Source organism: Aquarana catesbeiana, linkage group LG08 (assembly GCF_042186555.1).
Source record: "Aquarana catesbeiana isolate 2022-GZ linkage group LG08, ASM4218655v1, whole genome shotgun sequence".
Taxonomy (NCBI): domain Eukaryota; kingdom Metazoa; phylum Chordata; class Amphibia; order Anura; family Ranidae; genus Aquarana; species Aquarana catesbeiana.
The window spans coordinates 103,745,876-103,773,219 of NC_133331.1; the positions used below are offsets into that span (position 1 = coordinate 103,745,876).

Consider the following 27,344-nt stretch of genomic DNA (forward strand, 5'->3'; position numbering starts at 1 on the left):
AAACAAACCAGGTACATATTTGGCTCGGGCATTAAATTCAACTAACAAATCTTTCAAACCAATACGTTTGAAATTATCAAAAAATGTTTACACTTGTAATCCAGTTAAAATAGTCCATAAATTTCACTCACATCTCGCAACTTTATACAAGACAAACAATGAATTTAATCCTACAGAGGCTGAATCCTTCTTCTCAAAAATAACCTTACCTGAATTATCTCAGAATCAAAAAAGCAGTTTGGATGAGCCTATAACTATAGATGAAGTTGCTAACGCCATAAAAGACCTAAAACTTAACAAAAGACCAGGCCCAGACGGCTACTCGGCTTTATACTATAAAACATTCTCAGAAATACTCTCTCCCATTCTCACTGAAACTTTTAACAAACTTTTAGATGGACATTCTTTTCGGCAAGAAACACTAATGGCAATTGTTTGTATGATCCCAAAACCCCTTTCTGATGATACTTCCTGTGTGAATTATCGGCCTATCTCTCTGTTAAACCTCGATATTAAATTATTAGCAAAAATAATAGCAAAACGCCTCAATAGCATTATAGGAAAATTAATACATAGAGATCAAGTAGGCTTCATGCCAAATAGACAGGCAGGCGATAATATACGCAGGGCAGTGTTATTGGCACATATTGCTAAAAAACGGAAAATCCCTTTATGTTTTCTATCTCTCGATATTAAGAGGGCATTTGACACAGTATCCTGGCAATATATGCAATATTCATTACAAAAATGGGGTTTTGGACCCCACTTTTTAACATGGATCAAAGCATTATATAATAAACCCAAAGCCTATATAAAATATGCTGGATACAAATCTGAAGCCTTTAATATCGAAAGAGGTACCCGACAGGGTTGCCCATTATCTCCCTTATTATTTGCCCTTATACTCGAACCCATGGCCCAATACATCAGAACAAACCAAACTATAACTGGCATTGAAGTAGGAGGTATTACACACAAATTATGTATATTTGCAGACGATATATTACTTTTTCTATCATCACCACAGGTCTCTGGTCCTAACTTAATACCAGCTCTTGATGGATTTGCAGCCCTATCCGGCCTTATGATTAATCCTAAGAAATGCCTAGTGCTTAATATTTCACTCACAAACATGGAATTGATCCCGGCTAGGGCTGCACTCCCATTCACATGGGCAGAAAAATCAATCCCATATCTTGGAATTCATTTAACAGCATCTCATTCTGACTTATTCTCAACCAATTATCCTCCTGTATTAAGACAGATCACAAATCTAATAAAACAATGGTCGCAACTTCCTTTATCCTGGATGGGGAAGATTAATGCAATCAAAATGACTATTCTACCCAAATTGCTTTATCTATTCAGAGTCCTCCCTATTCCAATTCCTTCCTATTTTTTGAGAATAGTACAAAAAAGAGCAACTTCGTTTATATGGGGCTCTTCTAAACCACGTATACCTATACACACACTACATCTTCCCAAAAATAAAGGAGGCCTGGGATACCCTAATTTTACTAACTACTACAGAGCAGCACATTTGGCCAGTCTGTCCAAATACCATGCAAAACAGGAAATCCCATTATGGGTATTAATAGAGGCTTCAGAAAATGACCCTCTATTAATATCAAATTTATTATGGCTTGATCCTAAAGACCGCTTTAAAATTCATAATCCCATAACTAAACACTTCTTATCTCTCTGGGATAAACTAAAAACCAAATATCAGTTACAATCTCCACACAATCCTCTCCTTTCTTTTATCAGAAATCCGGCCTTTTATCCGGCATGGATCTACCCAAATTCTTTTAAAGCTTGGACAACATCAGGCATTCAGACACTAAATGACTTCATAGCATCTAAATCATTCCTTTCATTCCCATCGCTTAGAGAAAAATATGATCTACCAAACTCTGAGATATTTAGATATCTCCAAATCAAAAATTTCTATACACCATTCCTAAAGGGGGATACACCATTATCCCAATTATCCATTTTTGAATCAATCTGTACAAAAGATCCATTTGCTAAAGGTACAATTTCATCACTTTATAATCAATTATATGGAGTAGCAAATCTTAATAGACCCTCTTACGTTCAGAGGTGGGAGGAGGACCTGGGACGAACTTTAGAAGACACGGACTGGTCAAACATATGGCTCACATCTAAGTCATCTTCACCCAACATCTTAGCACTGGAGACAAATTATAAAGTCCTAACTCGCTGGTACCTTGTACCCGCTAGAGTGGCAAAATATTCACCTAATACCTCAGCTCTTTGTTTTCGAGGATGCCCAGAAATAGGCACATATTTACACATATGGTGGACGTGCCCAGTAATCCAAACCTTCTGGAAGGAAGTCTTCGTGATTGCATCTAAAATATTTAAAAAAATAATACAACCAGATCCATATTTAACTTTACTTAATCTAAAACCGGAATGGTTAACACTCTCTCAATTCAAACTAATGATCCAACTAATAACGGCTGCAAAACAAACAGTGGCCAAGGCATGGAAATCTCCTACATTGGTACTAGCAGAAACAATTCACAGAATGAATAATACAATGTCCCATGCTAAGATGGTAGCCATCGATCAAAATCAAATTCCAAAATTTGAAAAACTTTGGCATCCTTGGATAAAACAACAGTTCCTGTCAAACTTCAATGACTCTGTCCTGTTGCCATGGTAACAGATTAAATGACTTACAGAGACACCCATTCTAAGGCTTCAAAGAGAACTAAAAAAAATAATAAACTGACGAGCGGGACAACCTTGTATACCATACCTCTACCTTTCAACCCTTTTTCTTCTTTCTCTTTCCTTTTCTCCACCTTACAATTAAAGCTCATTATCAGAATTTATTTGACCTATATACACTCTACTTGTAAACAATATGTATAGTAGGTATAAATCATTTAAATACCTACAAAAGTAACTAAGGAAATTATATATTATATTTAGGTTTACGTGAACCCAATGTTTAATATTTGAAATTTCATTATATTTACCTATATAAACCCTACTGTAAAACAATGAGCTTACTTTATAGATCCTTGTAAACTTACTTTATGTATCTTTATAACATTGTATACTCAATAAACTTCTTTTGACAAGGAAAACAACCGCCTGCTTCATACATTTTCTGTCCAATTCCTGTAATTTGCAAAGTGAGTCATTTTCTAATTGCAAGGTGACTTTGTTCTGCATTTAACACACTTCTCTATAGTAGCACTTATGGGAAATCCTGCATTATCATTAATCGGACTCTTGTATATGTAGTAGTATTTGCATAGTAATGATTTAGAGACTGTACCATATGACAAATCCATCTACAGATAGGTATTCCCTAACCGCAGCAATGATATATCCAACTTAGAGCAGCTGGCTAGATTCAGGATGCAGGTACCAATGCTGTTGCTGCCGTCTTATTGCCTTTCCAATAAGGTGCCATGACCTTTAAAAGAAAATTGTCATAGAAATGACTGATCACTGATTATCTCATTCTGGAAATGCTGGTTTCCTGGCTAATAACCCAGATCTTCTAGCATCAATGAGTCACAGACCTGAAACATTTATGCAGATCAGGTATTCAACTTACTTTGTCTGTCTCTGGTCAGTGAATTCAAAGGAATCCAGGCAAGTAGCATTTTTAAAAGAAGGGCACCCCACATACCTGGCACAATATGTTTCTAATGTAATAAAAATGCTTACATGCAGAAACCTGTTGAGCTCGAAACTTATGTTCATTTTCAAACTGATCCTGCTAGAGCAGGGGTCTCCAAACTTCCCAAACAAAGGGCCAGTTTACATTCCTTTAGACTTTAGGGGAGCCGGACTGTGGCCAGTGGGAGTGGTAAACAATGTCTCAGGCTTGGTGGCCAGGGGGAGTATTTTTTTTTTTATAGGGCCTGTGGTCCGTAAGAGAAAGAACAGTACCCCACTATTGGTATTAATTGGAGGAATAGTGCCCCATCGTTTATGTCACTGGGAGGAATAGTGCCAAATTGATTATATCAATGAGAGGAATAATGCCCAATTGATGGTGTCAGTGGAAGGAATAGTGACCCGTCACTGGTGTCAGTAGAATATATAGTGCCACATCATTGGTGTCAATAGGGGGAATAGTTCCCCACTGTTTGTGATTTTGGAAAGAATGGTTTGTGATCCTGGAAAGTGCCACAAGGGCCACATACAGGTAAGCAAAAGGTCTCAGTTTGGGGACCACTGTGCTAGAGGCTCTTGTCTCAGTCTGTAGATGGAGCTTTAGCTCCATAACAAGTCCTTCTTCCTGTCATTCATCCTATCTCACAATGCTAGTGTGCCAGGAGAAAGATCTTTATTTTCAAAAAAAGTGACAGTTATTTTCAGATGAGTCCAATAAGATTTAAAAAATTCCAGTCTCCTAACCTTATCCTTGTTTTACAGATTAGTGAATGAAGCCTACGTCTTCACTGTTTACTGAAATTCTGTCATTTGGCAACTGAATGATAGATGGTGTTACTCGGTGCTGATTACTTAGTGGCGTTCAGATTAGGACCCATTCACACTTGTGAATCGGGCCGTTTGCAGTTACCTGCAGGAGACTCAGAGGGGGATCCCTGCAATTCACTGCAGGAGGAAAGCACCCGCAGCTATTTGCCACCGTTTGGATGTAATCAGTCATACAGGTCCAGGGTCGAATGTTTGCAGGTAATCGCTGCATGAATGATGACATAAGAAGAGCTGTGATTATCTGCGGCATTTTCAGGCTCCCATTGCTTTTAATAGGGCTTCCTACCATAGGTGAGTCTCCAGCAGGTAAAGGCAAATGGCCCCATTCACAAGTAATCTCATCTGGAGCAGAAGTCAATTAAGACTAATGCAGACCAAAAGATGCCTTAAAGTGTCACTAAACCCACATAGTAACAAAATAATCATTTATTGCTGTATTAAATGCCTTATTAAATGCTGTTCATACTCAGTCACTATGAGATTTGTTTTCCGTATTCTGCAAAAGAAACCTGGTTGATCCTGCTGTTTTCTGTCTCTCCTGTCCAAGTCCCCAATTCAGCTGGGGATTTTTCAGAGTAGTGTTGGCAGCTCTGCACATGCTCAGTCTTTAGTGTGTGTCTATGCTGAGCATTTCCTTCCTATCACATCTGAGGAGCCCATGTGACTACAGACTCACACATGTGGACGTATACACAGTGGTAAATGACAGCCAACTTCCTCCCTCCTCTTTCATGCCCACTAACCAGCTAAACACAATAGGGACAGGATATTACATGTAGATTAATGTAGGTTTCACCTTCCCCTTATTCAGGCTGGAGGTGAGTGACACAGCCTGTGATTGGCAGAAATCTGCCCACACCATTTTATTGCCAAAAATAATTTTTGTATTTGATTTGATTTCAAATGCATATATGTATGCCAATTTAAGAGTTTATTGATAAATAGACAATTCAAGTTTATTGATATTAATTATTTTACTGTATCCCAAAGGCAGTTTTTTTTTATTTTGAACATGTGACCAGCAGCAGAGGACTAGCAGCTCCTCCTACTTATGTTTCCCTACAGGCAGGCTGGTAAAGAGCTGGGTCATGTGACAGCTGTATACAGCAGTGATTAGGAAAAATGTACTTTTTTTTAATTAAAATAATTACAGTGTCATCATCCACATACAGAAATAGAAGGAACAATGTAAACGAAACAGTGCGTGTTTAGTATCACTTTAACTACAGCACAGACATTACTATAGAAACGATTTAGGCCAAGTCATGTTTACTTTACATGTTTTCCCATGCAGTGGGGCTGTGCCCTCACTGCATGGATCAACTGCTCATTTTGTCCAGGGGAGAGGAGAAAGCTGTTTACTTACTTGATCCTCTGCTCCACTGGCAAACTGAGCTCCCCAACCATCCTGCAGTGGACTGATCCAGATGTCCTCACATCCAGAGCGGGTCTATGGGCTTGATGACGTCAGGAACAGTCCACCGCACAAGACCGCAAGACCACGGGGAGGCAGGTGCCACAGGGACCAGCCTTGTGCGGTAAGGATCGGAAGATTAGATAAGCATATCTCCATTATCCAATCCCCTAGACAAAAATGAGCAGTTGACCAGTGCATGCAGGCACAGGCCCACTGCATGAGAAAACTTTTTTGGGGCTTTTTTTGTTGGGCTTTAATAAGCAGGGAAGGGGCAGAGTTCATCAGCTAAGGAATCCCATGTGCAAGAGTAATATTACACCGTACTTTAGCTTTGTGTAAAGAGAAATTTTCCAAACTTTAAAGACAAAAATGTGTATATTTTTGAACCACAACAAAAGAACATTTATTGCTGCACACAGTACTCCGTTTCATCGGAGGTTTGCAAACAAGCAAGCAAACAGGTGACCAAGCAAATAATGTTGCAATAAATTGTAAACATTGATTAGCGGAAATAATTTTTTAATGGTCAACTTGACTTACCCAAAGAACAAAATGCCAAGACTTTTGACTTTAATGGGTTAAGCAATTTATATTGTTTCATTAGTTTATTTAATAGAGGTGCCAAAACAGTAAGTACCTCCAACTATAGAAACCCATGTGAAAAGAGCACAAAGGCTTTATGCAGCTGCTGTTTTTAGTAAGCTGTCTCAAGTATGATAAGTATGTTCAATATGACTAGGATGTTTCATGCTTGTGGTTGTAGGCTATTTACCTTCACTTGGTTGAAGGAGAACAGTAGATAGATTGCTGTATTCCTAAGTGTGACAATACTAGCCAAGGATAGCAAAATGGAAAAAAGAAAGAGAGAAAAGTCAAGAAGGGCTCCTTTCCGACATGAATGACAGAACTGAGAAACCACCTTTCAGTCCACATATTCTCAGTCAATGTGTCCCACTTGCTTGTGAGCTGGAATACCTGTCAATGCTGATTTGGTGCCTGTCTACCATAAACTATCAGTTTTAAGTAGCATAGAATCCTGTAAGACATGCTAATAGATCTGGGTATAGGTTGGCCATCTGAAACTACAACATCTCTTGGTAGCTGCTTTCATGTTAAAATGCACACCAAGCCATTATGTAAACTCTAGACTCCAGTAGTAAGATCCATTCGCTCAATTCCCTAGACCACACAAAGTACCGCATTGTGTCACTCAGCTAAAAGACAATACAATCCAGGAACATCAGCCAATGGATTTTATCAATGGAGTTTCAGGGAAATACCAGCCAGCGGTCTGTGCATTTAAAAGACTGCATTCCTGGAAAAAAAAGAAATGCCAGGTTTGACTTGACATACTCTAACCTGAAGTGACATTCAAAAGTAACAAATAGTGGACAAGGTACCCTAAATTTAAAAGTATGCGATAATTGCGATAAAAATTGTGCTAGTCTAGGCTATTTTAAGAAGATATAAAAAAGTAGTTTGAGAATATTTACGTTTATGTGTATTCTATTCAGGAGTTTTAAAGTACAGCTAAGGGCTCCCATATGACAGTCTAAACAAGTACCAAATCCAGTTATTACATCACATATTAGATTTATAAAGTAATAAAAAAATCTTCCTTTATTTACCTTTAGACCCCTTTCACACTGGGGTGGTTTTCAGGTGCTTTAGCACTGGAAATAGCCTCTGCTAAGCGCCTGAAAACCGCCTTGCATTCACTGCAGTGTGACCGCTTGCGAGACATGGTTCAGTTATGTTGTGCTACAGTCGTCCCACCACAGTGGTCACTATGGCTGGATTTTCATGCTGTAGGCTTGCAGAGCTCTTGCTGTAGACTCACTACTGCAACTTTGCTCTTTCTAGAGACTTGCAATGCAAATTTGCTACAAATTGGAAAAGCGTCAACTAGAACTTAATAAGTGAGAACTAGTGCGCAAAACCACAATGTGAGTATGGGAATTTTGAAACTGACGGTAAAATACCCGATGGAGAGCCGCCAACATAGATAGGTTCACTCAGCTCCCCAAAAATTAGTTAAATAAAGATATGTGGCGCTATTCCATCAATCAGTAGCAACAATAGAAATGTAAGATGTAATGGGCAGAACAAACCCCACCTTCTACAATAAATGTCCGGAGAAAGTACCCAATAGCTTGACAATAAATGTCACCATACACGAGTGGATAAAAAATATGGAGATACAGTTCTGAAGTATGGGACAAATAAAAAATATATATAAACAATTAGAGTGCTTGATGAAATATACCGATCTCCCCTCATCAAGTGAAAAAAATTTTTTTTTTTTTTTTTTTTTTTCAGTGTGAATCTGTGAATATAAAAATCTGACTTCTCAAATAGACTACTCGCAACCAAAAATCATACATAAGTGATAAATCAATACCTCACAAATAATCACTGGAGATAAAAATAAATATTAATGATGACAAATTAAGTAAAGTGGCTCTTAAACGTGAGCTTGCGTATAAAAATATTTAAGTGACAAATAGTGCAAAAAAAAATTTATATGTTCAGCAAAAAATGTGCAATATATAATAGATACCCAGATGAAAATTCCAATCGTACCATAAAATAATAAATAAGTAATTAAGATGAGTAGAAAATTGATTATAATAGGACAGCTAATCCCACCACAGAGATGCTGTCCCAAACGGTGACAATTAGTGCAATGTAGTCCATACAAAAAGTGCAGTAGTGATGGGTGTTTTCCACAGCAAAGTCTTTAAACACAGTGCAAAAAGAATGTGCAGTGACTGGTAATTTTTCTTCTATGCACATTCTAGTGCATCTCAGAGGGATCCCTTTGATAAAGTCACGTGCTGTGACGCAACGAGTCAGGGTAGGAGGAGTCAGGTGCCGACGCTTCTCGGGGACGGCCGAACCCGGAAGCTTTGCTTACATCTACTGTTTGCTGCATATTTTAATGTAAGTTACTACGTTTTTTCCAAATAAATGTGTTTTTAATACTGCACCATGAGACCTCTCCTTTGTTCTTGATTAACCGCTGGGACCGCTGAGAGCGCTGGGAGCTGTGGGATGAGAGACAGACTCATTTGATGTTTAAAGACACGCTGCAGGAAACACATCCTCTCCTAGTTATTATCCACCCGCTCTACTTGGCCCATTGGGGGCCGCTGCTGGAGGTGAGAGGCTGGGGGAAACACCTGGGAGATGCACTAGAACGTGCATAGAAGAAAAATTACCAGTCACTGCACATTCTTTTTGCACTGTGTTTAAAGACTTTGCTGTGGAAAACACCCATCACTACTGCACTTTTTGTATGGACTACATTGCACTAATTGTCACCGTTTGGGACAGCATCTCTGTGGTGGGATTAGCTGTCCTATTATAATCAATTTTCTACTCATCTTAATTACTTATTTATTATTTTATGGTACGATTGGAATTTTCATCTGGGTATCTATTATATATTGCACATTTTTTGCTGAACATATAAATTTTTTTTTGCACTATTTGTCACTTAAATATTTTTATACGCAAGCTCACATTTAAGAGCCACTTTACTTAATTTGTCATCATTAATATTTATTTTTATCTCCAGTGATTATTTGTGAGGTATTGATTTATCACTTATGTATGATTTTTGGTTGCGAGTATTCTATTTGAGAAGTCAGCTTTTTATATTCACAGATTCACACTGAAAAAAAAAAAAAAAAAAAAAAAAAAAAAAAAAATTTTTTTTCACTTGATGAGGGGAGACCGGTATATTTCATCAAGCACTCTAATTGTTTATATATATTTTTTATTTGTCCCATACTTCAGAACTGTATCTCCATATTTTTTATCCACTCGTGTATGGTGACATTTATTGTCAAGCTATTGGGTACTTTCTCCGGACATTTATTGTAGAAGGTGGGGTTTGTTCTGCCCATTACATCTTACATTTCTATTGTTGCTACTGATTGATGGAATAGCGCCACATATCTTTATTTAATTAGTCAACTAGAACTTGTGCTTCAAGTGCTCTGCATGTGCACAACTTGCCAGTGAAAATGTGCAGCAAGTTTACAATTCAACACTGTCACAAACTTGTAGCAAGTTATCCTTGCTACCTGGGATGTTACACGTTCCTCCTGTTTTGAGGGTGGAACATGTAACATGTTCCCATCCTGCAGTGGCTTAGTGAACCGATCCCTCTGTGTGACAGCAGTACAGGGAAAATTTCCCCGTACCAGCTGTCATTTTTTGAAAAGAGCGTGGCCGTGCAGGCTCCACCCATGTGGCTGCGTCGCTCATTCACAGAGTTCTGTGAAAGAATGAACTACAAGTACCGACAGTCTTTGTGGCTGTTGGCTTGTAGTTCTCAATGAACTACCACAGCGCTCTTGAGTGCTGTGGTAGTTCATTCGTTTTTCCTGTCGTTGTGAAACTGCATAGCCATATGATGCATGGGACAGACAGCTTACACTGACAGTCTGCAGGAGACCTGCATGGCACCAGCAATCTGCTGATCGCTGGGGCAATTCTTTCCAGGCTCCAAAAAAAAAAAAAAAAAAAATAGTAAATGTAAATTTTTTTACCTGCAAACAAAATGTGCATTTATTATTTTATTTAAAGGTGAACTTATCCTTTTTAAGTGAATAAGCCTACTGAGGGTTGATTAATTAGACAGGCACAAATCAGATACAGAATCCAGTCATTAGCATTAACAACCTGTAGTAATTAGACAACAATCTTTGCCGCTTTGTTTTAGGAGGACAGAACTGTAATATGAGCTACCAAGTAATAAAATAGAGCTTTTACCTTCACAGCAGCAGTCACAGCAGCAGTTGCAGCTAGATTCAAGCCTTGCTTGCCAAAGTTCACCATGGTTTCATAGCCCTTTTCTTTGGCTTGTACGATGTAATCATCAATCTCCTGTGCAGGGAACAGAGAACAGCTGCTGGTACTCGTGCAATTATTAAAATATATGACTCCAGGTAGAACATCAAGCAAAAGGCTGCAACCCGCTCCTTCAACCTTCACCCGCGCACAGATGCCACCAGGATTCTCACTCTTAGTTCAGCTGAGAAATCTCAACATGTATAAATTCAAATTTCTAAGAAAGGATAATGCTCCAGGGCATTCTACTTGTTTTAGCTTAAAATGGATCTTCACACTTTTAAGTTCATATAGCCAACATCATACACTAATAGGAATTACTTCAATATTCTATACTTGGCCTTTTTGTGAAATACAGTTTACATTCAAACAAGCAGAAGAAGTGAGAAAAAGTTTTATAAAAGAAAACCCTGGAATTCATAGAGACTGGAGCAGACAGATTTTGCAAAAGTGTCTCTCATGCATTCTTAAAGTGGTGCAGCATGTGCCAAATCCATGTACGTGTCTACCTTTAGAATGAATGCCAGACACTTTTGAAAGAGCTGTCTGCACTAGTTTCAATCTCTATATTCCAAAAAAGTTGGTCTTAATTAGCTCCACTCAAAATATGAATTGTCAGTACGTTATTTTGAATGCGGTGCACCACAATGTAAAAATTGTTGCACTTGTTACATTTGTTGCACCACAATGTAAAAATTGCAGAACTACCTGAATTTGGTGCACAGGTCACTGTCAGAACCAAAAGTGTTGTAGATACTTAATGAATTTAGCGCAATACATTCACCAGAAGGATTAATGCCAGAAAAGTGGCACAACAGCTTTATAGAATTTCCCCCAGAGTGTCTTAAAGCAGAGCTAAACCCATCAATTTAACTCTTTCCAAAAACAGTTACATTCAATGCATGCAGTGAATGATAACTGTCACAAATGCTTATTTCTTAAACCGAACTGTCAAATTATCAAATGGATGGTGTCATAACTGATCACATGTGCAGCACCATGGCAACTGTAGATCAAACAGAGGCTAAGATGGTAGTCTCCTTGGCTGTGAAGGATACAAGGGTTTAGTTCCACTTTAATAAAGATAAAATACCTCAATTAGGTGATGCAAAGAATAATGCTTTGGATAAAGGAGGCCCACAGACATGCAATGGCAAACAGGGAAAGCTGCTCTTGGAGAGCGGGTGCACATATGTGACAGCTTAGCATGGGCAAGTGCCATATTTGTGGCTACAGAGATGAGAGGGGAAGCTGGGAGAGAGACTGCAACCTGAACTGGCTAGCTCATGTGTCCACTGAATACATTTTCCTGAGAGATGTCATGTGCAGCTTTCACAGGCACGAGGACACCAGGTTTATAGGTATCTTAGAACAAAGTTAAAGAGGAGTACCGACTGGGGAAAAAAAATTAAAAGTCAGCAGCTAATACTGTAGCTGCTGACTTTTAATATATGGACACTTACCTGTCCAGGGAGCCCGCTATGTCGGCACTCCAGCCGATTTTCGGATCGACTCCTGGTTGATGCCCGGGTAAGGGAAACTGGCAGTGAAGCTTTTCAGCTTCAAAGCCGGTTCCCTACTGCACATGTGTGAAGCACATAGCGCTTTCTAACTGGCCCAGTGGCGGAGGAAGGACTAGGGGGGCCGAACTTCCCAGGGATGGCGCCCTGGCGCCATCTCCTGGAAGTAAGGAAGGGTACCTGTCAAATACAGGTACCCATTCCCCCGCTAAAAGGGGCCAAATGTAACACCAGAGGGGGGAGGATGCAGATAAGCGGAGGTTTCACTTTTGGACCTACCTTAGTCGCATATGCAGCTAGATCCAAAACCATCAAACTTGGGCTCTCAACGCTACAAACTGTTGCTGTTAGGTCCGTGTCCGCTTAGTTTCTGCACAGCGAACACAGACAGAGCCCACTCTGCTCTATGGACAGCCAGGAGAAAACAGACTCCGCTGTCCGTTTACACCTGACTGCCCTTCAAGCCAATCTGCCTAGATGGAGGAGGACAGAACCCCTACAGTTTTTTTTTTTAGCGGACTGTATCTGAGGTAGGTGGGTGTAAACGGACACAAGTCTGTTTACACCCGTGAGTCCATAGGAGTGAATAGACCATCCAAGCAGGTCTGCCTGAAAAATTGACAGGCGGACCTGATCGGGCCCTTCATGTAAAAGGTGCTTAAAGCTGCCCATACTGTATACTGTTAATTTTTTTTTTTAGCCCCCCCTCTCCTGGGAAACTGTATTCTGAAAGCAGCAATCACCGATGTCATAATACACTGATCAGTGGCTGTACCTAACTGAAGAAATTTTTGCCAACATGTCCCTTTGATAGAATCCAGCAAAAGGATAGCGAATGCCGCTGACAATAATCACGTGAAGAATCCGACATGCTGGTTGTACCCAAGTTGATTGATTGATCAACTTGGGTACAATCAGCCTGCCCATAAACGATTCGAATCTCAGCTAATGCCTGCTGTACTAGGGCTAGCTTAAGGAAGCATAGTGTGATGGAATTAGGTAGGTCTGAGCTCTTGATCAGAAGAGATGGTCAAGCTTTGCATGACAAGAGCACCCAGGGATTAGGGGGCCGCATAATACAGGAGTACAATCCTCTAGCTTTCTTTTTTTTCCCCTAAAATTACAGGTCCACGCAAATAAAAGAACCAGCAGTCTTTTACAAATTGTACATCTAAAATAACTTACCCTTTCTTTTGAAGAAAGTAGAGGGTGTAAAAACTTCCTATACAGCAAGCTGGCCCCTTTAGTATAAGGAGATAATAACCATATAACGAAGGCAATCTTCAGCTCATAATACAAAGGGAACCTATAAAAAGAAAAGAACAGACAGCTTAACTTACTTCTCTTAATGACCAGTGTGTATTCCTGTATAATGTACAACAGCTCCATAAACCAAGCAGAAAATAAGACAAACACATGGGGAAAAATAAAAAGCACCCGTGATTGATATAAAGACTAAAGCTTTATCTTCACCACTGTTCAGTGTCTGGTTCTGGAACTAGCAAGTAGCACAAGGTCAACCGAGGACAGGGAGACAATAAAAAAGCAACAAAAAGAGAAGCTGGAAAAGTGAACTGTAGTATATACTGTAGATGTGTTTTGCTGAGTTTGTTAGAGGCGCCGCACTATGTAATTATACGTAGCATGCCTGGTGACCCCATCTGCCTATTTCAAAAGATAAAGATATAGCTGTACTTTCATGCTTTCAAGTTCTTATGCCGCATACACACGAGCGGACTTTTCGGCATCAAAGGTCTGACAGGCTTTCTGACAGACTTTCAACGGAGTTAATACAGACTTTCGAACGACCTGACTTGCCCACACACGAACGGAATAAAGTCCGTTCGAAAGTCCGTTGGTTTGAACGTGATGATGTACGAAGGGACTAGAATAAGGAAGTTCATAGCCTGTAGCCAATAGCTGCCCTTGCGTTGTTTTTTGTCCGTCGGACTAGTATACAGACGAATGGATTTTTCAACCGGACTCAAGTCTGTCGGAAAGATTTTTTAAACATGTTCTAAATCTAAAGTCTGTCTGATTTTTCGACAGCAAAGGTCCAATGAAGCCCACACATGATCGAATTGTCTGGCGGATTTGTTCCGTCGGACCTTTGCTGTCTAAAAGTCCGCTCGTGTGTACACAGCATTAATCTCTACACTTTTACAATTTGTACCACTGGTGGCACTCACATAAGAGTGTGTGTGTGTATGTATATACATATATGTAACACATACGTACACACACACACACACACACACACACACACACATACATATATATATATATATATATATATATATATATATATATATATATATAAATATATATATAAACACACATATATGTGTATATATATATATATATATATATATATATATATATATATATATATATTATATATATATACAAAGTTGTGCTTGTAGATTGTGTAAAATGTTAGCCACTTGTGCTGTACCAATGCTACAAATATGTATACTACAAATATGTAAATATTACATGATGCTTATTTATGCTATATTTTATGCTTAAATATTTTATGCTTAAATATGTAAAATATGGCAAACAGCACCTAGAGAAGACTCAAAGCTTCTAAAACAAAATTATTTGGAATGAGACCAAAATTGAACTGTATGGTCACAACCAGAAACAATATGTTTGGAGCGGAGGCAATATGGTCTATGAAGAGAAGCATACTATATCTACCATGCAGCATGGAGGTGGATCGCTGCCGTTTTAGGGGGTAAGCTATAGCAGCAAAGTGAATTTAGACAAAATGCATGACAGGACGAATGCAACATACTATCAGAAAGTATTTCAGGAAAATTTGCATTCATCAGCTGGGAAGTTGTACATGAGATGCATTTGAACTTTTCAATATGACAATAAGGCCAAGTCAACCCTTCAGTGACTGTAGCAAGAAAAGTTAGGGTCTTGGAGTGACCATCATAATCTCCTGACCTCAACAACATTGAGCCACTTTGACGAGATCTCTTCATGCTAGACAACCAAAGAAATTACATGCCCTGTAGGATCGCTGCCAAAAAGAATGGGCAGGTTTACCACATGTGAAATAAAGGGCCTTATTCACAACTATCACAAGAAACGGAAATCCATTATTATTGCTACATTGGGTAATACATTATATTAATAACTAAGGGTAAGCAAACTTTTGAACAGGGCCATTGTAGTCTTTTGCCTTGTTGCTATGGTTAGGTTAAGATTGTGATATTTTGTGAAGCAAAATGATTGGTCTGATTACTCATGTTTTTAGAAAAAATAGTGCACATTTTACAAATTCTGCCAGAAATGTAGACTTATGAACATAAACTGTACATTGTATGAAGTTTTAGACAATTGTGAAAAATTCCATAAAGTGAGGATACCTTCAAAAAACAATGCATTCAATTTTTATTTATCAATTAACCAACAAAGTGCATAAACATAATAATTAATTTGAAACAATAATTTTTTTTTCCCTGCCTTTCCCTTTTCAAACATCCAAAATTTCCCCAGGTACCCTTGCACACAGTATTGAGGATTTTTGGGGCATTTAGTCCAGTCCATGATTAAGCATCAACAAGAAAGCATGTCGATTAAAATACAATCAATGAATTAAACAAAAATCAGTTGTGTAGGAGAATTTACATGGTCTACTTCATTCGGAAGCAGGACAATGACCTTAAACATACATCACCAGCTAAAGAAGAACAAGGAGCCATAGATGAAATGGTATAGCCCCCACAGAGCCCTGATCGCAGCATTACTGACTCTGGAATTAAATAAAAGAGACAGAAGCAACTAAAACAGTTTAAATCCACAGAGCAACTATTATTTGTACTCCTAGATATTTGGAACAATCTGTCCGTCAAGTTCCCAAAAAAGCTGTGTGCAACAAGGATAATTGATGTTGTTTTAAAAGTAAAGGGTAGACATACCAAATACTGACTTTATTTAGGTGTATATACTGTACATCAAGCCATCAAGCTTTCTGTTTGTGAGGCAATAAAGAGAGTGTTCCAGCATCACAAGCAGGTGCATTCCAGGATCGCCAGACTGCAGACAGCAGAGAGTGGGGTAGACAAATACACCACAGCAATGCTTAGATACAAAATTGAGCTACTGAGCAGGTAGGCTATGCTTTCTATGTGTAAGTTAAGGTTTTTATTTTAAAATCTGAACAACAGGCAGATATAAAAATACAAATTAAAGTGATTGTAAAGGCTCAAGGTTTTTGATCTTAGGGTCCCTGCCCTCTAAGAGCTTACAGCCTATGGTCCCTAACTCACATGCATACCGTACATACACATAGTAGGGCCTATTTAGACAGGAGCCAAAAAACCTACAAGTATGTCTTTGGAGTGTGGGCGGAAACCATACCGAGAGGAAACCCACACAAGCACAGGAAGAACATGCAAACTCCATGCAAGCAGTGTCCTCATTGGAACTTTAACCAAAGGCCCAAGTGCCACAAGGCAGGAGTGCCAACCATTAAGACACTGTGCTTTTCAGCAAATGAAAGCAGCTGTGATCTACATAGTGGTGTCGCTGCATTATACATAGTTACATAGTTACATAGTAGGTGAGGTTGAAAAAAGACACAAGTCCATCAAGTCCAAACTATGTGTGTGATTATGTGTCAGTATTACATTGCATATCCCTGTATGTTGCGGTCATTCAGGTATCTAATAGTTTCTTGAAACTATCAATGCCACTTGTCCACCGCTTGTGGAAGGGAATTCCACATCCTTGCCGCTCTTACAGTAAAGAACCCTCTACGTGGTTTAAGGTTAAACCTCTTTTCTTTTAATTTTAATGAGTGGCCACGAGTCTTGTTAAACTCCCTTCTGCGAAAAAGTTTCATCCCTATTGTGGGGTCACCAATACAGTATTTGTATATTGAAATTATATCCCCTCTCAAGCGTCTCTTCTCCAGAGAAAATAAGTTCAGTGCTCGCAACCTCTCCTCATAACTAATATCCTCCAGACCCTTTATTAGCTTTGTTGCCCTTCTTTGTACTCGGTCCATTTCCAGTACATCCTTCCTGAGGACTGGTGCCCAGAACTGGACAGCATACTCTAGGTGCGGCCGGACCAGAGTCTTGTAGAGTGGGAGATTTATTGTTTTATCTCTGGAGTTGATCCCCTTTTTAATGCATGCCAATATTCTATTTGCCTTGTTAGCAGCAGCTTGGCATTGCATGCCATTGCTGAGCCTATCATCTACTAGGACCCCCAGGTCCTTTTCCATCCTAGATTCCCCCAGAGGTTCTCCCCCCAGTGTATAGATTGCATTCATATTTTTGCCACCCAAATGCATTATTTTACATTTTTCTACATTGAACCTCATTTGCCATGTAGTTGCCCACCCCATTAATCTGTTCAGATCTTTTTGCCCTGCTTAGCTTAGTATCGTCCGCAAATACAGAGATTGATATAAGTCAGTGTACTTATATTGATCACATCACTAATGGAACCATTCAATTGAATGGGTACCATTCACCATTCAGCAGCCGGTAGTGCCCACCAAACGCAAGGGGAGGGGGGGTGATTTTTGCTGCGCCGTGTATATACTCCTGTCTGCTGCTGTTGGGGTCAGTAAAAATGTACCTAAACCATGTGTTTTTACCACCCCTCAACTGCAAGGCTTTAAAGAGCCATGCAATTATCTGTCACAAGGCTGGTACTTGGTCTAGTTTAGATTGATGTTGAAGCCGGTTCATCCTTAGAGGAAGCACTTGTATACGAAGAGGTCAGATGTGTGTTCAGTCCTGTAACTTATAGCTAACTCAACAGTAAAAGAGGTGTGAGGTATGAGGTCTTGATTAAACTAGAGTCTCAAGCTACAGATGATTGTAAAAAGAGCTGAGAAAAGAGAGCATAATAAAACTCTATGAACAAGAGGAGGGGGCAGGGGGTTAGTCAGGTTGCAGGTGCTGTTCTAAAATTCCACTGAGAAAGCAGAGCTGCTGTCTGCATTGCATAATTATACAGTTTCTACTCTAACCCGGGGGTCCCAGGGGCTACTTGATTTAGAAAAGGCAGGCAAGTTACATATACAGTAAGAGTTTATTTTCAGTTTCTGTATTTCTGAAAATAGTCACTCTGATCTCCTGAACATCTTTAGATGCATGCAATATTTTTAAGATGTTAACATTTGCACACAACTGCTAGATGCCTTAAAAAAACATCCTGTACTTGCAAATGTCAATTACCAATTCTGTTTAGAGTTGCCTACAGCTATTAACGATCTGGCCACCAGACCGCTCATGGTACAAAAGTCAGATTGCTGATTTTTTTTTTTTTTTTGTGCGCATTACCAACATTTGTGATCTCATTGGATGAACACGTTTGTTACCTTGGAAAGAGGAGCGCGCATTTCCAGATCTGACTATAAACAGCCAGGTCAACTGAACATTCTCTAATGACTGTCAAACCCTTAAAAATAACCTACTGGCAAGTCTGTCTTCATATTCTCTGATCCCTCCTGTATTGATTTGTATTGTAAGTGTACTGTCTGCCCCATGTTGTAAAGCGCTGTGCAAACTGTTGGCGCTATATAAATCCTGTATAATAATAATAATAATATTCAAAGCTGAAAGGACTGCTAGCTGATCTCCTAAACTGGATAACTCAAAGCAGAACTAAACCCCCTCCTCTTCTTTACAGACAAGGAAGCTGCCATCTTAGCCTTTTTGCCTTTTTTTGAAATCTGCAATTGTCATGGTGCTGCACATGTGATCAATTATGACACCAGCCATTTGATGGTTTGACAGTTTGGTTGAGAGCACAAGCAAATGTGACAGTTACGTTCCCGGCATGCCTTGATTTTAATAGTTTTAGGAAACCATTAAATCACTGGGTTTAATTCTGCTTTAAATTAGTGTGTTTAGTTGTGCTACCTCCCCCCATTAATGAAGAGTCTACCGTATTTCTTATTTTTATTCTAGGGGCTGGACTAGCACACACAGTACTGGGATCCTGATTGTTTCCAGTTGTGATGACCAGTGTGCCAAGGCCACTCTTCATATCGATCTCCAACCAGTCCTATTGCCTTCCCTCTCATCAACATCATCCCACCTGCAGTGTAATGATGGCAAGACCAGCAACCGCATTATCAGAATGGGACTTGCCCACCCAAATTCCAGCAGAGTGGAGAGTGGAGAATGGCTTTCATGGAACCATAGAGTAAGCAAGGATTCTTCTACTGACTTTACTTGGTGCCTACCTCTGTGACTGTGACTTAGAAAGTATAAAATCCGCTGATTAGTGACAAAAAAAACGCTTTTTAATGGTTGTCATTAGCCCTTTGAGGTCGATTAGTGATTATCTGACAAAGACGTATTGTCTAAACACCGTTTCATTGAAAAAAAATCTGTCACCCTCTGCCCCTTGCAGTCAAGCTGTAGACTGCTATAGCACACGTATGCATAATGAAGAGTAGATGTTGTCTCTTTTGGGATCCTGCTTTTTATATACCACTGGAATCTTAAGTTAATTATTAATTAAATCATAATTTTTTTATTTCTAATCATGTCCCTGAGTTTTTAAAGTGCATCAAAAGACAAAACATTTCTTTTAGATTTGGATAGAGTTATGAGGATTTAGGACACCTGTCATGTTTTCTACATAGACAAACCCACAACACAAACACCATTCATAAATACAAAGCTTTCTCTGATTGGAAGAGGTGTAGAGGAGTGGCCAATGATGTCCCAATCTCCACCTCAAATAATCAGAAAATTCCTAATATTCATAGAAAAAAAAAAATTCTCCGAAAGATGGAGGTGCCAAGAGAGCACCCCCCCCCCCCCCCCCCCATACCTGTATTTAATATACAGAATGCAAGTCACTCAAGAAGCACCCAGAAGAGACCAGCACTGACTGTATGTAGCACATGCTACCATAGTGAATTTCTGCATCCCCAGCAACCCTCTGGATGTGAGCCATACAGAGCCGGACCAATTTAAGTGTAAAAAAATGATCATTTCCGGAACTGAGCTTTAAGGTTTGCTATGTGCTAAGACTGGGGTAACATTGATAATGGGGCCTGCATGTTACTGAACCACTGAATCCATGGTGCTGTTTGGGGGGATTTCCTTTGGATTTGGGGTCAAATGTTTTGATTATGTGCTTGAAATGCTGTCCATTTCTTCTATGTGCTATAAAATACCCATCAACGAATGTTGTTGAATGTTTTATGGCTATGACCCTAAGATTAGGTTTCTACCTGATCAGGAGAGGAGACTGAGGGCATGCTTCCTGGCTGCAGATAACTGATGGTATAACCTTAGACAAGGCCAAGTCATTGGTCTGAAGTTCAAAGAATTCTTTTTAATAAATTACTTGCTAAGTTAAATGTTGTGCAGTAGGAAGAAAGCAAGCCCACACATAAGACACCAGTGGCCTTATTCAATAAAGAGTTTTCAAGTTCAGTTGTCCATAGCAAACAATCAGAATGCAATTTGTCCTGGGTGGAGTAAATTCAGATTGGTTGCTGTGGTAATGCATGCACTAAGGAACCAGCACTCTTAGCTCTAGGTATTAAAACAAAGTAACCTTGTGAATCTAATAAGACATGCATATAAAAAACATAACACCGACATTGCAAAAAAAAAAAGAGATAATATTCTTGAACTTACCATGAGATTGTTAAATCAGCTAATGTTTCTGTTACAGTGTAAAGGGCAAATACAATCCAATACATCATCCACCGTACCTAGGAAACAAAGGTACCAAAAATGAAGGTCACATATTTTTCTGCCTTTGGAAAAAATACAACTGAAACAAACATGCTGTATGTTTGAATAACCCATAAATAGTTATAAAAAAAACACAGCCTTTCAAGCATCCCCTTCAATTTCCCAAGCATGTTAACTCAGTGGTAAATTCATAACTTGATTTATTAAACATGCTCTTCCTATCACCAGAATGTGCAGCCTAGGCATATTAAACTGTTACCGAAATGCAACTTTTGCCTTTTGTTAAAAGTCAGTAGCTAAATCTTTCTGTCTATCTTTAACCACTCCCCTGGCTGGTGATTTATTCTTATGGTCATGTAGAATTCAGTGACTTATGACTGTCATAGGAAGGGTAGAGGTGTCTGATGTCTAGACTGCAATTGATTGCCTAACTCTTCTTAACCTTCTCTATGCTACGGGAGAAGTAAGATAGCAGTACTCAACTGGGGAATACCTGGATTTCCAAGGCAGACTAAAGGCGGCCCCATTACTACTGAACTGGCTGAAATTTGAGCTGTAGGTGGCACCACTTGTTTCACAAAAGTACTGGTTGGAGGATTGTTGAACAGTGCCTGCATCCATCTAGGATACTCTAGAAGCAGTGCTGGGACAAGGTCATCCAGCGCCCACGGCAAAGATGCCAAACTGCGCCCCCCTTTGCCTTAGGGTTAGGGTCAGGGTGCCCCCCACCCCTGTAATAAACCATTGCACCAGGGGCAGCCGCCCCTCCTGCCCACCCCTTGTCCCGGCCCTGTCTAGAAGAATTTCATTCCAAAACCTTTGTTTCAGAAACGTTCAGTTTTTGAATTGCTCTAGAGATAGGCATGGAGAAGGAGACCAGAAAGAGATTAGAATTTCTGCGCCATATATTTCTGCACTGGTGTATGCTATGAGTGGGACTACTGTGGCCTGTAGTTTCCCATTAGCTGTAAGCTGCTATCTGGATACTGAAACTTCTCCAGTGTGACCATCTCCTGCCTTGCTGTCCTTGCTGCGTGTGTGGACCCCGAGCTGCGACCGATGTACAGGAACTGCTTGTCCTTCACTGTGCCTGGATATGTGCCTCTGGACTTATTCCCTTGCTGTGCCCTATTGCCATCCTGTTATATTGCTAAATGTTGCTCACTGTGTCTGGATTGTTGCCCTGTTATGATTAAGCGCTGTTATTTGCATGAAACCCTTTGACATTTCATCTCCCTGTGCTGTTTTGATTTTATCTTTTGATATCCATCTGGATATCCAAGTTTTGATGTCCATCCGGAGTGTGCGGTCATTCATCCATTTTTTCCTGCTAATCTCAGAGGCGAGCACCTCTGTTGTGGATGTTACAGAAGGCGTGCAGCATTTACACCTTGAGCAATGTTTGCTTATCATTGGACCTGTAACGTTCCCCTTATCTGATTCTCTGCTTATTGACTCCCCCTACAATAAGGAACTTGCTGGCCAAGAACCCTAAAAAACTCTTGGTCTCCATGTGTGTTTTGGTGTGCCCACACCTCCGTCACAGTGTATATGATCAGTTTGCATCAGAACTAGGGCTGCAACTAACGATTATTTTCATAATCGATTAATCGGCCGAATATTTTTTCGATTAATTGATTAATCGGATAAAATCATTTTAAAAAACGTAATATGCCATTTTTCCGTTTATTTTAGGGCTGTGGAAATTAAAGATTAATTCCTCGATTAATTGATTAATTTTTTTGATCGATCAAAATTCTTTTGATCGGTACTCATCTCTCCGCCGGCTTCCGGGTCTTCAGGGAGTTCCGTCGGAGATCTGGTGACGTCACAGACATCGACGTCACCGGACTCCTCCCCCCTTCCCCAAGTGCCTCTGTCTGCTAATGAAGGGAAAGGGGGAGGAGTCCGGTGACGTTGAAGTTCTGATTCACAACGTAACGCGTACGGGGGAGGAGCTACGCATGACGTCACCCGCTGCTGCCCTACGGAACTAACACGATTGTCGGCTTTACATGTTGTGTTTTTATCATCTTTATGTGAGTAGTTTGTGTTTGAACACAAAAATTAAATCTTATACTTAAGCGGTGAGCATTAAGATCTTTTCTTTCTACCCATGACCTGGCGTCCTTGCTGAGATCTAAAGAGACATGAGAGAAGTTTATGGTCCGTGTTAACCCTTTTGATACCCGCTTGCATGGCCACCTGTTTGCACAGGGGTCCATGCCATAAGGTGAGAGTGATTAGTTAGACCGGAGGGGGAGGGATTGTCATGCTACTGTGGAAAAAAAAATTACTTACGTCAGTGCTACAGTTTGAATTTAAAACGTATTTGTGTGAACTGTGAAGTTAAGTCATGGATTGTGGAAACTAACTAGTGTCGGGTGATTGTATACAGTGTATACCACATTTACCACTGACCAGGGCTTTTTTTCTCAGACAATAGGTGCAGGAACTCCCCCTTTCCAAGTCACCCCTTTTCTCCGCCCCTACCCACCTCCCAGTACCGTCCCTATTATACAATATAGAACCAAGTATCATTTTGAGGTGCTAAGTAATTTGTATGGAATTTGGTATTAATATCAAGAAAAGCAGCAAAATAGATCCCCTGCAGCCAGCAACAATAGATCCCCCTAAACAAAATTTCCCCGCCAGCAACAATAGACTCCCCGCAGGATCAACAGATCTCCGCACAGCCAGCATTAATAGTCTGTCTGGCTGCCATCAACAATAGACCCCTCCCTCAACAGTAGATCTCTTTCAACAACAACTGACTCCCCAGCAACATAAGACCCCCCCCAGCAACAATAGGTCCCCCACCAGCAACAATAGTCCTCCCCAGCAACAATAGACCCCCCTTGCAAAAATAGATCCCCAGCAATGAGCATCAATACCCTGCAGCACACCGCAGCACCCCTTGCCATTACATACAGTCAGTCCAAGAGGTGCCGGAACTGCGTTCCCCTGTGTTCCCGCTGAAAAAAAGCCCTGCCACTAACTAATGCAGAGTTGCAATGCAAGGAGATCAGCTAAAAGTAGATGGGTCTGTACGTACGTTATAATTAATCGACATTAGTCAATTAATTGATTTTTTAAAAATCAATTAATCAAACGCGAAAATTTTAATCAGTAACAGCCCTAGTTTATTTAAAAGTAATAATGAAAAAACTGAGTGTTACACTCAAACTGCGGAATAAAACACCAATGATGGGGTACTGTTCTCCTGGGAACACCAATGATGGGGTATTATTTCTCCTAGGAACACCAATGATGGGGCACTATTCCTCCCGGGAACACCAATGATGGGGTAGTATCCATCCTGGGAACACCAATGATGGGGTGGGGTAGTATCCATCCTGGGAACACCAATGATGGGGTACTATTCCTCCCGGGAACACCAATGATCAGGTACTATTCCTCCCGGGAACACCAATGATCAGGTACTATGCCTCCCGGGAACACCAATGATCGGGTACTAATCCTCCCGGGAACACCAATGATGGGGCACTATTCCTCGCAGGAACACCAATGATGGGGCACTATTCCTCCCAGGAACACCAATGATGGGGCACTATTCCTCCCAGGAACACCAATGATGGGGCACTATTCCCCCCTCCCAGGAACACCAATGGGGCACTATCCCCCCCCAGGAAAACCAATGATGGGACACTATTCCACCCACCCCCCGTAACACCAATGATGAGGCACTTCCCTCCCAGCCCCCTCCTGGGAGGGAAGTGCTTAGGAGGATCATTCATTCATGGGGCACTTGTCATAAAAAATAATGTACTGAATTTTCATTTTTACTGTGTTATTACTAGCTGCTACCTTTCACACACAGTGTGCAGCACAGCTCTCCTCATTGCTGCTTCTCGCCTCTCTGTGCCCTCGAGGCAGCAGTGGGCGGTGCTGAGGAGATCAGTGGGGAGCTGACGTCAGCGAGGAGGAGAGGCGCGGACGTGTGTCGCAGACGTGCCTGGTCTCATACGGAGGCACCCTGTACACAGAAGGACACAGGAGGAGGATTTTAACAGACGGACAGGGAGGAAGGTGCGGACCAACTAATCGATAATGAAAATCGCTGACAACGATTTTCATTATCGATTATTATCGATAATATCGCATACCTCCCAGCTTTTTGAGATGGGAATGAGGGACACCTATCAGCAAAAGTATTCAGGCATAGGACACACCCCTGGCCATACCCCCTTAAAGGAGAATTGTACAAAAAAAACAAGATTAGTTAAATCCACGAGTGCTTTTTTTAACCACTACTATTCCTTTATATTGGCTTATGGAATTTACAAATGCAGCAATTTAGAAATCAGATGGAAGGTTTAGTGCTGGAAAACATTTTTGATAGATAAAAAGTGCATTTTAAATACATCTATATAGATCAAACCGAAATGAGGGACAAATGAGGAGGAATGAGGGACAGAGGTACAGGTCCAGTCAGGGACAGTCGAAATCAGGAACAGTTGCAAGCTATGATATTGATTAATCGTTTCAGCCCTAATCAGAACTATCTTTTCTACCCATATTACTTAATAGGATTGTAAAAGCAGCTAGCAGATGCTACACAAAGGTCCAGAAATTTGAATCCCTGCATGTGTAAAGAGCAGCTATGGGTGTGAGGACACCATTATCCTTTGTTCATATATAGTACTGTGCAGGCATTTTAGGCACTTGCCAACAAATGCTGTAAAGTAAGGATGCTTTCAAAAATAAGGCCATGAATAGTTTCTGGTTGCACTGTTCAAGTTCTCCTGAAAAAGAACAAAACAGGCAAGGTTTAAGACCAAAAGCACACCTGTTAAGATGAATGGACACGTGACATTTTGATTTGATTTGGGTTTTTTCTGTTTAAAGTGGAGTTCCACCCACTTTTACAACTCTTCAGCATCCCTCACTAAACTGTGCACTGTAAACAAATTGGATATTTTTAATTTTTTTTTCCCAGCACTTACTGTATATCTGCTGTATTCATTTTTCACTTCCTCCTCCCTGGCCGCGGCCCATCGCATCATTTCCTGTTTGCAATGCCTTCTGGAAAGGGGCGGCAACTTCCTCTGACACTGCTGTTGCTATGGAAACCTAACCTGAAACCTATTACACTGCTTGTGCTGCACTGAGCATGTGCGAGATCTGCAAGGATGAGATCCAAGAAGAAATACAGTCTGGCTTCAGATGCCCAGACTTAAGATGGCTACGGCCTGCTGTAAGTTTATAAAATAACAAACTACTGCTATAAACTAACAAAACAGACCTTAGTTTACAGACTAACTTTACTAGAATACATTAAGCTTGTGTATTATATGGGTATTTTTATTTAAAAGTATAATTTCGGCCGGAACACCACTTTAAGCACCTGGTAGGTGTTAAATGGTACATATAATACTATTCATTTCATTATTTTTGAAAGCATCCTCACTTTACAGCATTTTTTCACAAATGCCTACAAAATTTACACATTACTGTCCATATAAAGGTTTGTAGTTCTTTGTGCTCCTGTGACAAGCTATGGCAGGGGCCAATTTCAGATCCAAATGATATTCAGTTCTGCTATAAATTACCAGACAAAAAATTACACATGACTGAAGAAAGCCCAGCATTTCAGAACACAGTTCTAGACAGAAGACTTGATTACCTCCTCAATTATTCAGAAATCTATTACTAGAACTATTTAAAAGCATACATTTCCCAGAGTTTGCTCTGAGCGATAAAATATTCATGGACCAATACGCATCCTGAAATCAGCTTTGTGCGCAGACTTTAATGAATAGGAAACAGATACAGGATAATGCTGCCAAATATCCCAAAACGTATTTATACACTCAGTTGCATGCATAATATAATACCTGAATAAACACCAATGCGATTAATAGCAGTTTATCTTTATTATTCACCGTGGTAGCAGATTTAAAGCAGAACTCCATGCAGCTAATAAAACACTAATGTTGCGTAAATGTATCTGGTGTCCTTATGGTCTCCAAGCAAAACTGCCCCCCCCCCCCCCCCCCCCGCCATCCTCCCCCATCCCCCCGACCCCTTTCTTTTCTCAAGTAATACTTTTCAGAATGTCATGTGCTTTAAAAATCTTTCCAAAGTGCCAGATGGAAATGGAGCTTGGCAATGGCACCCATTTTTTATACTAAATGTCCCGGCATTCTCTGTGTACATCTCATGTTTGGTGAGAGGTGTCTATGGGCAGTGACTAGGTATGGAATAGGTACCAGAATAAAGCAGATTTTATTGCTTTCAATACATAGCGATACCTGTCTGTATCCGCATCTTTTCTCTTTTTCCCCGTAGACAAATTTTTACATACTGGAAAGAAGAACTATCATGATGTAG

General features: G+C 40.2%; 1 protein-coding gene across 2 annotated transcripts in view; it reads right to left on the minus strand.

The window, feature by feature from the left end:
- REEP3 (receptor accessory protein 3) overlaps positions 1 to 27,344 on the minus strand; it is a 204,206-nt gene that overhangs the window by 37,715 nt on the left and 139,147 nt on the right. For both annotated transcript variants that reach the window (XM_073596249.1, XM_073596247.1), the window contains exons 3-5: positions 20,931 to 21,007; positions 13,477 to 13,597; positions 10,694 to 10,807 (exon numbers count right to left, since the gene is read on the minus strand). In XM_073596249.1, the coding sequence (XP_073452350.1) occupies positions 10,694 to 10,807; positions 13,477 to 13,597; positions 20,931 to 21,007 (312 nt within the window). The remainder of the gene's footprint in view (positions 1 to 10,693; positions 10,808 to 13,476; positions 13,598 to 20,930; positions 21,008 to 27,344) is intronic.